Genomic DNA, 14,510 nt, shown 5'->3' with positions numbered 1-14,510 from the left:
AGGTATAAAATAAAATACATTATACACTACTATACAATACACTACTATACACTACATTATACACTACAATACACTACACATTAGGCTCCATGGAGGCCCATCGTTAAAAAATGCATCGTTTACAGTCGTGGTCTTTAAGAGGAATTCTACTATAGTTATATGACTTGAGGTAAGTTTGTTTTCGCTACGTCCCAAGCGATTTCCAGACTTTAGAGGGCAGAGTTCGCAATGCTCACACATGGCACCTCCCATAGACCCTCGTTCGTTCGTTCACCACAAGTCTGTTCACGTTTACAAATGTTGAAGTCGCCTCCCCAACCACCATAAACAAATACAACAACAACAACAACAATGATTTACAATAAAGTTTTTTCGGTCGGATCGCGTAAATGTAAATGTGTCGTTAAACCCGCCACCAACCCGACACAGTCAATCAGGTAAGGCGTGTCACGTGAACAAATCGTGCCAATTAGTTACCGCTTCAGTACTGACCAGTGATGTGTTGTACAGCAAACCCACAACATTTACAACATGAGATACCCTGACGCTGCGTTGGTGACTGCGACCAGCCTCACGGTTGTTAATCACCAGCGGAACTTTACTATGAATATTATTGGTCACGAAAGCCTCTGTGTTAACGAATAATAATAATACAGAGGAGAGAGACAGCTCAAACTTAATTTGGAGCTTTCATGACTGCAGGAATTACGCTTTGGTTCTTTCGGTAAAGTCACGTATAAAGAGAAAATAATAAATTAAATAATAGCATACGACGTTTCGATTGCAACACAAGCAATCATCATCAGGTATAAATGAAATAGAAAACAAACAAGGTGGGAAACCCCCTACAAGGATGACGCGGTTGATGATGCCGATGACGTCATTGATGATGCCGATGACGTCGTTGATGATGTCGCTGACATCGTTGATGATGTCACTGCCATCATTGATGATACTGATGACATCGTTGATGATGCCGATGACGTCGTTGATGATGCCGATGACGTCATTGATGATGCCGATGACATCGTTGATGATGCCGCTGACGTCGTTGATGATGCCGATGACGCCGTTGATGATGCCGATGACATCATAAATCCATGCCCATCACCTCCCGTCCAGCGGCATGGTTGACGACAAATGCGAGATTTATTTTTTCCCCCCACCAAATATTTTCCAGTCATCTGATTCGTCGAACAATCGAATCAGTAATCGGCAGCGTAATCGATTACTTCAATAATTTGGAAGTCCAGTTTTAATTGCAATTCAATTGAATGTGCACCTTTATATGCTGTGTGTATTTGAGTTGTTCATTGTACGCAAGAATATGGTTGTTTAATACTTGTAAAGGCAGTTATTTAGAAACACAAAAACAAGTAAAATAGAATGACATTATAAGAATATATAATGCATGCTATGGCAATGCCGTTGACCAGGTTCTGATGAAACTACTGGCGATCTCTTTAAACACACTTGGCCTTTCTTTCTTTTGTTCTTTATTAGAACAATGCAGTACACCGTACATCTATTGTCACACCAAGCCAGTCCTGTGATCTAGTGATTATGATATCGTACAAATTACACGTCTCAGCATGTCAGAACTCAGATAAGTAAAATGGTCTGAGTCACCACGCACGATGTGGATTGAATAATGATGGCTATTTAGGGCTTCACCAGGGTAAACGCTGTAGCGGAGAGGCAGATTGGGAGTCTTGGAACGGAGAAGTGAATCGTGTAACTTCACAAGCAAGGATCTGAAAATACCGCGTAAATAAAAATAGGCTATGACAGCTTATAAACAACGCAAGAAGGAAGGTGGTGGCAGGTTAGGTCAGAATGAAGTTTTAACAAAATAAATCTAGTCTTGTGAATGCTTATAAAATGGCAGGGGTGTGTAGGGGGGTATTTGCAGAGCTTTAGCTATTTGTGCAAGGATCACAATTGGGCCAGACTCACAAACACTTTGTTGTTGTTGTTGTTGCTGTTGTTGTGTGTGTGTGTGACATTGAGGGGTCCTGGCCAGAATTTTTTTGAGAACGTCTCAGAGAAATAATTTAGGTGGCACAGGGCTCAAACCAGTGGACCTTGGGATTAAGAGGCAGGCTCTTTGACTCCGACAAGCCTGCCTTCCTTAGACAATCGATTTTCAGGTCTGCTGCCCAGTCATTGTACAATATAAAACTGAAATGCCATACATAATCAACTGTGCCAGTTGCCCAAACAAGGCAGCCGGGCAGGCAAAGGTGTTTTGGGGAAAATTTATCCTACTATTCTGATAATTCGAAATAACATTCCATGATTTTTGGTCTTGGAATTTCCAACATTTCCAACCTTTTTTTCCGGATGAAGTCCACTGAGCTATATAAGCTCGTTTTCAGAAGCGAACTGACTATCACAAATGATAGCTCAACGAAGTGGCTTATCACTCGGACATTTATAGCAGCCGAATAATCTAAACGCATGATTCTAAATGTGGAGGGAAAAACCAGAGGACCTGGAGAAAAATCCACGCGACCACGGGGAGAACATGAGAACATGCAAACTCCAAATATACAGCAGCAGGCGTCAAGGTCAGGGTCGAACCAACGACCTCCTGCATACCAGGCAAGGGACGTAACGTCTCGCCACCACGGCACCCCAATGCATCTAAATAATTTGAATGATGGCCTGGTGACTCAGCGGGTAACGGTGAAACGGCTCACAATGGAAAGGTAAAATTTCGATCTAAAGCTTTCGTGACTGCAGGGATTCATTCAGACGCTGTCTTTCCGACAGACATGTTCTTCACCTGAGGACGGCTACTTGCGTTGTGGCCGAAACGTCGTGAGAATTATTTGATTATGTTTTATTTTTATTATTTTATTATTTCCCTTCTACGTGACTTTACCGACAGAACCAAGAAGATGAATCCCTGCAGTCACGAAAGCTTTAAATCGAAATTTAATGGTGTTGTGTTTTTTTGCCCCTATACACTTGTGTGGCGTGCACAACACACGCAACTGTGATTGCAAATGCAGCGCAAGGTCACGTATGTATTTATCCACAAGGATGTTTTTTATTTTATCCCATCTTCTCTAAAGTGCTTCATTTCACGATAGCAGAGAATTCTAAACGCCTATGAGCGAAACGCTCTTCGTGTCCCTGACCTCGTGAGATGTTCAAAGCTAAGCGGTCGTGGGCCTGGTTAGTACTTCAACGGGAGACTGTGTACGAATAGAAATAATACAATAATAAAAATAAAACATAATAAAATAATTCTCACGACGTTTCGGCCACAACGCAAGCAGCCGTCCTCAGGTGAAGAACTTTCGGACTCTGTCTTCTCGACAGACCTGTTCTTCACCTCCGGACGGCTGCTTGCGTTGTGGCCGAAACGTCGTGAGAATTATTTTATTATGTTTTATTTTTATTATTTTATTATTTCCATTCTACGTGACTTTACCGAAAGAACCAAGAAGATGAATCCCTACAGTCACGAAAGCTTTAAATCGAAATGTGTAGGAATAGTCAGAGTGTTGCAGGCTTGCAATGTGGCCAGGAAATGGTCGTACGGCATTTTCAAATCTATTGGTTCAGAACTTGGCAATGTTAACATTCTACAGATTGGTTCTTACTTTATTGATGAGGAGATGATGATAATGGTGGTGGTGGTGGTGATAATGTGCCCAGTTGGTCCTTGACGAGAATTTGAATTAGCAAACTTCCAAATGTGACAAAGCTCGTTAAAATTAAGGGGCGCTAGAAGGTGAAGGTACAGCCAACAGATTGTTAAAATAGCGTAGCCAACGTGGAAGAAAACATAAATGAAATTGACATTTCCATTATTATCAACTAATATTTAGGATTGATTTCACTATATAACACGTTTTTTGTTCCTGGGTAGTAAGTGGCGTTTTCTAATTGCGTATGCCTCAAAAGTATAGCAATTAGGATTTAACACTTACTACCCAGGAACGAAAAAAAGTTGTTACACAGTGTTTTACAACACGAAGAAATGGTGATTTGACCATTAATTTTTGTTTAAAGTACATATATAGTGCAAGGCAATCATATCGCACAGCGAGAATTAATTAATTGGAATAACCCCGAGTGTGCATTTTCAAATAATTGACCCACGTTCAAACTATTTTACTTCTCGATGTCAAAATAATCATCGCAACAGCTGCGCTCACAATATAACTAATTATATATGTTGATATAAAGTTACAATGAAGATTATATGTAGAGCTTCGTGTAATTATTCAACAGGCATGCCTTTAATTAGGCAGAAGCTTAAATTCTGTCATTATTTTCGGCCGGGGGACAAAAGTGTATTTTGCTAACAGGGGAAATTAGTTGAACACGTAGGCTTTTGCGACCAATATCATCCATAATAGAGGGGTTTTTTTTGGGTAAATATATAAATGTGTCGTTAAACCCGCCACCACCTGACACAGCCAACTAGTAAGGGTTGCCACGTAAACAGAACGTGCCAATTCGTCACTAGTACAGCACACCGGTGTATTGGAGAGCCAAGCCACAACATTTACAATCTGAGTACGACATTTCGCCAGGAATTACAACCAGCTTCATCAGGCGACAGCCAGATTTGTGGAGAAGTCCACCTGTTTCGTTAAGAAAAGTATCCCCCCCCCCCCACCCATAGAATTTCGCCCAGATTGTCAATTCATTGCCCTCAATTTACCGGTCACGTGCCGCTGTTTCACATCCCCCAGGAAAGTTTTTTTGCTCAAGAAGAAATGCAATCGTCCCCATTTAAAACGCGTTCACAAAAATCACCGTGCTTGAGCAGCCTAGCTGCTGTTTTGCGTGTTTAGGTTGATGTCCTCTTCCCCTGCACCTCCGATTAGCACGGTTTGTTACGTACGGTGACGAAATAAGTTCAACATCCGCACACACACGGAGCAGTCAGTATTGTCACTGCAAAACGACCTTCTCTCGATGCAGTGTCATCGTTTGTCTCTGAAAATGTTGCGTTTTTTTCTCACATGCAGGATTTCATCAATATTTACCAGTATTTTTTTTTAGTAGGTGAGCTTACCAGGAATGGGGTGGATCTCTGCTGTTGAGGGCATGGCCAGACACGTCACTGTTGCACAACTCCTCGCTCAGATGTGGACAAAGCGGTTGCAGGCGGTGATTAACCCTTTCCCGTTCTCGATGACGTGCGTCTATGTACGTGTACGTCATCAGTTTTTCTTCCAAGTTTCGTTTACGATTACGTATGTGTACGTCATCAGAACGGAATCGACTATGAATGGAATTGAATCGATTCCAAACGGAATCGGAAGCAAACGGCCACGCGGGAGGGCTTGTGGCACGTTTTGGGGCCAGCTATCATAGAGTTACTCTCTGTTTTTTTCGGTAAAGTCACATAGGTAAAAAAATTAAATAAATTAAATCACGACGTTTCGGAAGCAACACAAGCCTCCTTGATGACGGAAGCGTGTGTTGCTTCCGAAACGTCATGATTTAATTTATTTAAATTTTTTACCTACGTGACTTTACCGAAAAAACCAAAGACTATACATCCTTGCAGTCAGGGAAACTTCAAATCTAGAAAGAGTTACTGTCGTGTCGCTACAGTTCTCTGCGGTGAGTAACAGCAACAATGTCTGTTTACAAACAGCGGCGCTGCACCTCTCGAAATAAACTTAACCGCTTGCGCCGTCCGGCGGTGGACGGGACCCACCGCGATGCTTTGGCCGTGCGGCTGAACGGGAGCGAACACCCCCACCCCCCCCACCCCACCCTGTGCCCGTTGCCGCTCGCAGGCCGAGGACCCCATGGGAATTCCGGGCGTCGCCGAGGCCGTGCCAGAGTCGGGCAGCACCACGGGGATGGTGGCCGGCATCGTGGCCGCCGCCGCCCTGTGCATCCTCATCTTGCTCTACGCCATGTACAAGTACCAGAGCCGCGACGGCACGCCCGGCGGCACGGCCAGCGGCGGCGGGTCTCGCGACGGCGCCGCAACGGCCACCGCCGGCGGCGGCTCCCCGGCTAAGGGAGCCAAGACGTCGCCCGCAAACACTGGCGCTAGCAGCCCGTGCGGCAAGGACAAGGAGTATTTTGTCTGAGGATGAAAGCCCGCCTTCCCGTCACTCCTGCTCCTACTACTACCTTCTTCTTCTTCCTCCTCCACTGCCCTCCCTTCCCACCATCGGCTCGCTGTGGAATATCCAGGGAATGTTAGGAAGAGTGGGAGGGAGGGAGGGCAGTTGTGCGCACTAGCAGGGGGTGCCACGCATTGCCCCCCTCCCGCCTCCCCTCCCTCCCCCCACCACTCCACTCCCACCGAAACTGTCCGTGGTGCTGGAGATGGACCTGACGTTGGCGGTGGTGTGCGGGACGCTGAGCGAAGTGGCGGCTGGGTGACACGGGGCCGGAGATGGGTCAAGAGGTTAAACCAGGCGTGTGAGCGCGACGGGGGGGTAGGGAAGCTGTCACCTATCGAGGGATTATTAAAATGGCACGAAAGCGGTGAAGGGAGCGGGAGTGCGATCGATGTTGTCTGGGAGGTGGAGCTGGGGGGAGATGATACAAAAGGGGGAGGTGGGGCATGGACACATGCGGGCGACGTGTGCGGCTTTGTCTGATGGACCGAGTTGGGCGTGAACATTTTGAACGACGACAAACTTTGTGGGGCCCGATTTGTGCGACGGCATGAAGGGCGGCAGGGCACCGGGAAATACCAAAGCGTCAGGTGTCGCCGCAGACGTCAAAAGCCTGAACCCTGTTCTCTCATCCTTAACCGCCGGATGAAGAATTAGAGGCTGGTTCTTTATCGCCGTCGCTGTTGTTTGCTGCTGCTGCTGCTGTTGTTGTTATACGCCGCCACTAATAATACGCGCTGCAAGCACCCAATAACTTGAGCCGGGATTTTCTTTCTTTTTCTCTCTCTGGGGTGGTGGATGGGTGTCGGCCGGGAGGAATTGGCATCTTTTTTTAATTGTTGTTGTTTTTTGTTGTTATTGCGCCTAACGGCACAATCTCAAGAAACACAAAGTGCTACCATTTATTTATTTTCCCACCATATTTGTCTCGGCGTGTTTCTCGACGAGCTGCGCCATGAGTGCTTCTGCCCCCTTCTTACGCAAACCACCAAATCGGCGTGGTTCATGCAGGGCAATTTGGGTTTTTTTTTATTTTGCACGGATGAAATCGTCTTGCTCTGCCGTTCTCACCTCCCAAAGCCGAACACGGTGTATTATTCAACGTCATTCATCGTCCGGCCTATCTCCCCCCACGTCCCTTTCTTTGGCAATGCACTAGCAAGGCCGTAGGTGGCGATATGTTGACTACCTCGCCTGGTATGCAGGTGGTCGTGGGTTCGACTTCGACCCTGCTGTATTTATTTGGAGTTTGCATGGTCTCTCTCTCTCTCTCCCTGTGGTTGCGTGGATTTTTCTCCAGGTCCACCGGTTGTTCCCTCCACACATTTCGTATCGACATCACGCGTTTCGAGTGTTTCGCTGCGATCAAATTTCCACACGGACGATGACGACGAGCCACTTCGTTGAGCTATCACTTGTGGCCAGGTCGCTTCTGAAAAAGAGCCACGTCGCTTAGTGGGCCTTTACCTGGTAAAATAAAATAAAAAATATTTATAGTTTAGTTTTAAGTGGTAGAGATACAGAGGGCGAGCTTGCGCGTGCCCGTACCTGAGCAGGTGTGTGCGTGATTCGCATACCAGACCGCTACCCGGTGTTGCGATTGTGCGCGGGTAAACCACATGTGCTTTTTGCTCACACGGCTCCGATTAGCACGGTTGGCTACGTACGGCGCAAAAGAAGATCAACATACACACACAAACATACGGCTGGTGTGTGTTGCGTACACACATCCCATTGGGCCCCCCACTCCCTCATCAGAAATTATGTTTTAACCCTCCCCCCTTTCAATTAGTAAATCCCCGAGTGAGGCAGAAGAGATCATGTACAGACAAGAGACAGAGACGTAGAGAGATGAGAGAGACGCAGACAAGGCAGAGATGTAGAGAGATGAGAGAGACGCAGACAAGGCAGAGATGTAGAGAGATTAGAGAGATGCATACAAGGCAGAGATGTAGTGAGATGAGAGATAGAGACAAGGCGGAGATGTAGAGAAATGAGAGAGATGCAGACAGGCAGAGATGTAGTGAGATGAGAGAGATGCAGACAAGGCAGAGATGTAGTGAGATGAGAGATGTAGACAAGGCAGAGATGTAGTGAGATGAGAGACGCAGACAAGGCAGAGATGTAGAGAGATGAGAGAGACACAGACAAGGCAGAGATGTAGAGAGATGAGAGAGATGCAGACAAGGCAGAGATGTAGTGAGATGAGAGATGCAGACAAGGCAGAGATGTAGTGAGATGAAAGAGATAGAAACAAAACAGAGATGTAGTGAGATGAGAGAGAGATGCAGACAAGGCAGAGATGTAGTGAGATGACAGAGATAATAACAAGATTGAGATGTAGAGAGACGAGAGAGACGCAGAGAAGACAGAGATGCAGTGAGATGAGAGAGATGCAGACAAAGCAGAGATGTAGTGAGATAAGAGAGACGCAGACAAGACGGAGATGTAGTGAGATGAGAGATGCAGACAAGGCAGAGACGTAGTGAGATGAGAGAGAGGCAGACAAGGCAGAGATGTAGTGAGATGAGAGAGAGGCAGACAAGGCAGAGATGTAGAGAGATGAGAGAGACGCAGACAAGGCAGAGATGTAGTGAGATGAGAGATGCAGACAAGGCAGAGATGTAGTGAGATGAGAGAGATAGAAACAAAACAAAGATGTAGTGAGATGAGAGAGAGATGCAGACAAGGCAGAGATGTAGTGAGATGACATATAGTAACAAGATAGAGATGTAGAGAGACGAGAGAGACGCAGAGAAGACAGAGATGTAGAGAGATGAGAGAGATGCAGACAAAGCAGAGATGTAGTGAGATGAGAGAGACGCAGACAAGACGGAGATGTAGTGAGATGAGAGAGATGCAAACAAGGCAGAGATGTAGTGAGATGACAGAGATAGTAACAAGATAGATATGTAGAGAAACGAGAGAGACGCAGAGAAGACAGAGATGCAGTGAGATGAGAGAGATGCAGACAAGGCAGAGATGTAGTGAGATGTGAGAGACGCAGATAAGGCAGAGATGTAGTGAGATGAGAGAGACGCAGACAAGGCAGAGATGTAGTGAGATGAATGACGCTACAGACAAGATTGAGATGAGATTGATTAATTAGATGTCGTGTTGGTTGGATTTTGTATGCAAGTGGATGTGAATTCGGTGCTGATATTTGGCGAACGCCTGGGGGCTTTATTTGGTCTTCTCCTGAATCTGGGTTCTACCCTGAGCCTCTTGGGGGCCCCGCGCTTTTTGCTTGCGGTTTTTTTTCTCTCCAGCAATAGCGCCCGCCATCGACTGCGAGGTTTTGCGCGTATGACCCTTTGACCCCGTCCTCTGGAAGACTTGAGCTGTCGAGGGGATGCAAACACAAATTGCCACGCGCTTGCCGGTGGGCACTGATTGATTACCTCATCAGACAACTTCGCATTGCGGCAAACAGCACTCCTGCCAATTTAGGCAATCCCACCGAGCCAGTCAAATCGCTCCTGCAAGGCCTCGGCCATAGATCAAAATAAATTTTGCACGAAAAAAAAAGTAAAATAATAATAACGCGCGCGTGTGTGTGCGCGTGTGTGTGTGCGCGTGTCTGTGTGGAGGTGGGGAGCGGTGGTGTAGCGGTTAGCACCACGCTGCGCTACGAACCCGGCAAACCCGGGGTCGATTTCCGCTCACGGCCTACGCCGGTGACGATTATCTGAACCGGTCCTGGGCCTCCCCTTAGGTCGACTCAACCTCGAATGAGTAAGCATCGCCACTGGGGAGACAAAGGCGGCCGGGCGTGGTGCTGGCCACCCACCTCCTCGTGTGCAGTGCCGACCTTCATAAGTGCTCGCTAACAGCACTTGCCCCAACAGTCAGTTACAGGCTATACGGGGGATCTTTTTCTTTGTGTGTGTGGCTATTTTCAGATGTGCGACACAATCCTTGACAGTAATTCCGAACATTCTGGAGCACACTATTTAGGTCATCTTTTCATTATTTTTGCAACAAAATACAATTTTTTTAATCCTCAATTCTACGCAGCAGACTGCGCTCTCCGTCGTCACAAGACAAAGTCTTATCGCCTTTGGATATTTAGCGTAGTCAAGACCCTTTCTTCGTGTTTGGAGGTCAATCCCAAGGAAGTGGCATATCAAAGGGAAATTTCTGAGATTTGTTTTTGATAGTTTAACACGTCGTTCTTTCGCGACCGATAGCATCCATAGCATCGTTTTTTTTCTGGGCTTAGATCGTGTAAATATATCAACGTGTCATTAAACCCTCCACCACCCGACGGCCAATCAGTAATGTTTGTCACGTGAACAGAACGTGGCCAATTCGTTACTAGTGCAGCAACACCGGTGTGTTGGAAAGCAAAGCCACAACATTTACATTCGGAGTACGACGTTTCGCCGGTAATTACAATTAACATCATCAGGCGACAGCCAGATTTTTAATGTTGTGGCTTTGCTCTCCAGCACACAATCGATGTGCTTTCCTGGTAACGAATTGACATGTTCTGTTCACGTGACAAACCTGTATTGTTTCGTTGTCAATGTTCTGAAAAGCGTCGCTGAGGCTTGTGGCAATTTCTTTATCTTTCTTCAGGAGTTTTCAAAGTTGTGTGGCAATGATTGCTTCTTACAGGGTGGCCCAAGAGTGAGAACACGAATGGTTGTTTCATTTATTTTAACACTGGCATTAAAGCATTTGAATTGTTATGTTTTAACACGAAATAGGCTTTCGCGACCAAATAATTCATAATAGAGGTGTTTTAGGTGATATCGCGTTACTATAAATGTGTCGTTAAACCCGACACTGCTTATCGCTTGCTTAGAGTGTGCTTACAGCTCATAATAGTGGCGGGTTTAATGGCACATTATCTTTTTACGAGATGTAGCGCAACAAAAAACCTCGACCATGTTAATATTTTAAGTTAATATTGAACCTTTATCGTTATTAATATCACGGGGTTTTTTTCTTACATTTTCAGATAAAAAAAATTTAAATGGAAAGAAAATTGACCAAAGACGAACGAGTTCAATTAGTTTCTACGTGTGCTAAAGAAGGAAGCTGTAATATATTTATTTTTTAAGTGTTAAATTAATTTCAAAAGGGAACTCATGCGTGCATTCGTGTTAATGGAAGCCAGTTTTTGAACGGTTGTTAAATTAAATGAAATAACCCTATTTGATTTGTTAAAATAAATATAACCGTGTGTGTTCTGACTCTTTGGGCCATCATGTAAATTGCAATACCTTCCAATTGACCTCTGCGGCACACAACACTCAGAAGGGGGCATCACTTTCCCACTCGCCTCTGCACGTGACAGTGAGATTTGTCACGTGACGGCCAAACCGATCATTTCATTCGCAGAGCTGGAATTTAGCCAAAATTAAGTGCAGAACCAATTTGAACGCGATTGCTTTTTTTTTAATTCGCTGTGCAGTCATTGTTGTACCAATAGCCCCAAGCAACGAAAACACAGATGTGACACATCCGTGACAGCTTTACTGACATTCGGGGATGACATTCGGGGATGAATCACGGTAGCCAGCCGCGTACCTCCGATTAACACGGTTGGCTACGTACGGCGCGAAAGAAGTTAAATGGACACACGTACAACTTTCACCAGCTGCTAACTCCCAAACAAAAGGATGATCATAAAGAGCACGTCCAATTAATCAACGCCACATTCATTGACCTAATGTCCCAGCACTATACTGATTGTAGATTCCGCCTGGAGCTTCGTTTGTGTATTCAAACGTCGTACATTGAATCACCTATAACGTTAGTAGTATGAGGATGTGTTCCCAGCCTTTGCAACTTACCATTTAATGCTATAAACACTTAATAACTTTTTTGCATTTAGATTCATTATTGGCCACTAACGATGGCATGGTTAAACCGCATTTCCCGGGGAGAAAACGCACGCACATGCAGAGCTCCGCACAGATACATTCAATAATCCCTTGCTGTACCGCAATCTTCTGGCCACCTCCCAGCCAAAGACTGCAACACCTGGCAATCCCAGGTCACCCTCCCATATAACTATTAACCATGCTCAACGCCGCTTAATGCGATCGGACGCATTAAGAGTGAATCGGTTGTTGGTATGATCTTTTTTTAAATCCTTTATATTAAGTTCGCTTGCTTGCTTGCTTGCGTGCTTGCGTGCTTGCTTGCTTGCTTACGACCGTGCAAATCTTTCGGTCGTTTTTTAACCCACTTCCCGTGATCCAATCGAGCTGACATTTTGCACACAGACTCGTTGTGCAAGACAAGTAATGTTCGTGAAATTTTTTTTTCCAAAATTTTACACTGTTTAGGGAAAACAAATTAAATATTTAATTACCAATTGCTTAATACTGGCAGACAATCATCTGACCCATAGGTGGCAGCCATCTCAAGCCAGAGGACGAGAGGACTCTAGCCGCCACGCATATAAAGGATTTATAGTGAAAAACTTTGTTTTTACGGGTTATACTTATTTGACGTGTCTTCATACCTCATCTTCGTCAGCAGTTCCCAGGACAGTGGTGGAATTTCCAATCGTGCACAATAGCGACCGGTGTACGCACAAGACAACCCTCGTTGGCTTACCAAAAGTATGAACGCCGTGGTATGCAATTTGGATTTACATTGCAACTAAATGCAACTGCGTCCTGAGATGCGGCTCCGCACAAGCTGAGTCTGTTCACAATATGGATCGAGGAGGCTTACGTATAATCTGACCTTCTTATTTGGAGGGATGAGTTCTAAATAACGGTTGAATTTTTTTTTACTTTCCAAAAGAGAGTTCGGTTTGTTTGAGATCACGACCGATGACAGTGATGACGTTGTTGCTCACGGACGGTGTTTGTGCGCCACGGGGGATGAGGAGGTTCTGGAAGAGGTGCGTGTCTCCGTAGGCTTGAGATCATTCGCAGCGACAGACCGCGCGTGGCATTGCGCATCCCAAAGGACGGGATTGCTTGGGGTCCACGAAGCCGCGATGGAGATGGCTCGATCGTGGGAGACAGGGCGTCTGTTTGACGTCGCGCGACGCAAAGCAAAAAGAAAACAAAATCGAACCTAAATTTTGATTTAAAATTTGAAAAAAGTGGCGGTTTTTCCTGCCACTTTTTTCAAATGTTCTTGCTGTGGATTTCACACCTGATGACGATTGCTTGCGTTGCGGTCGAAACGTCGTGAGAATTTTTACTGTTTTATATTTTTCTTATTTTATTATTTCCCTTCTACGTGACTTTACCGAAAGAACCAAGAATATAAAAATCGAACCTCTCTGAAAGGAAGGTCACCAAAAACATTGCTTCTTCGCGAGACGTTCCCCGTGGGGGGGGGGGGGGGGGTCTGCTTCGCGTACACCTCGAGCGAGTTTCGGTTAAACGTGTGGCGTTTTAATCTTTTGTCCTATTGGGAAATTCATAAATGGGACTTGCCGTCGTGAGAAAGCCCCCCGCGTGTGCTCGCGTCGTCTTGGTCGTGGTCGTGTGCGCATGCCTCATTCCACATCCTCGTTCGTCTCCTGCGAGCGCGACGTGGTGGAAAGAGAGCGAGCGAGAGGGTGAGAAACGAATGGAACGAAGGGGGGTGAGGGGGAGATTGTTGCGGGTGGGGGGGAGTTGGGGTGGGGGGGAGTTGGGGTGGGGGGGAGTTGGGGTGGGGGGGAGTTGGGGTGGGGGGGAGTTGGGGGTGGGGGGAGTTGGGGTGGGGGAGTTGGGGGTGGGGGGGAGAGTTGGGGTGGGGGAGTTGGAGGTAGTGGGATTTGGTGGTGGGGGGGAGTTGGGGGTGGGGGGGAGTTGGGGTGGGGGGAAATTGGGGGTGGGGGGGAGTTGGGGGTGGGAGGGAGTTGGGGGTGGGAGGGAGTTGGGGTGGGGGTGAGTTGGAGGTAGTGGGATTTGGGGGTGGGGGGGAGTTGGGGGTGGGGGGGGAGTTGGGGTGGGGGGGGAGTTGGGGTGGGGGGTAGCTGGGGTGGGGGGGAGTTGGGGTGGTGGGCAGTTGGGGGTGGGGGGGAGTTGGAGGTGGGGGGGGAGTTGCGGTGGGGGGGAGTTGGGGTGGGGGGGAGTTGGAGGTAGTGGGATTTGGGAGTGGGGGGGAGTTGGGGGTGGGGGGAGTTGGGGGTGGGGGGGAGTTGGGGTGGGGGGGGAGTTGGGGGTGGGGGGTAGTTGGGGGTGGGGGGAAATTGGGGGTGGGGGGAGTTGGGGGTGGGGGGAGTTGGGGGTGGGGGGGAGTTGGGGGTGGGGGGGAGTTGGGGTGGGGGGGAGTTGGGGGTGGGGGTTTATTTGGGGGTGGGGGGTAGTTGGGGGTGGGGGGTAGTTGGGGTGGGGGGGAGTTGGGGTGGGGGGGAGTTGGGGGTGGGGGGTAGTTGGGGTGGGGGGTAGTTGGGGTGGGGGGGGAGTTGGGGTGGGGGGTAGTTGGGGT

General features: G+C 47.1%; 1 protein-coding gene across 1 annotated transcript in view; it reads left to right on the top strand.

Annotated features, from left to right (window-relative positions):
• LOC133356281 (neurexin-1-beta-like) overlaps positions 1-13,674 on the top strand; it is a 589,715-nt gene extending 576,041 nt beyond the window's left edge. Inside the window, exon 8 of the mRNA XM_061573704.1 lies at positions 5,775-13,674. Within this exon, the coding sequence (XP_061429688.1) occupies positions 5,775-6,077 (303 nt within the window). The 3' untranslated portion in view covers positions 6,078-13,674. The remainder of the gene's footprint in view (positions 1-5,774) is intronic.
• The last annotated feature ends 836 nt before the right edge of the window (positions 13,675-14,510 follow it).

Source organism: Lethenteron reissneri, chromosome 53, assembly GCF_015708825.2.
Source record: "Lethenteron reissneri isolate LAM-NWPU_2019-01 chromosome 53, ASM1570882v1, whole genome shotgun sequence".
NCBI lineage: Eukaryota > Metazoa > Chordata > Hyperoartia > Petromyzontiformes > Petromyzontidae > Lethenteron > Lethenteron reissneri.
The sequence above is the reverse complement of the archived record's forward strand: the minus strand, read 5'-3'. Positions and strand labels throughout refer to the sequence as shown.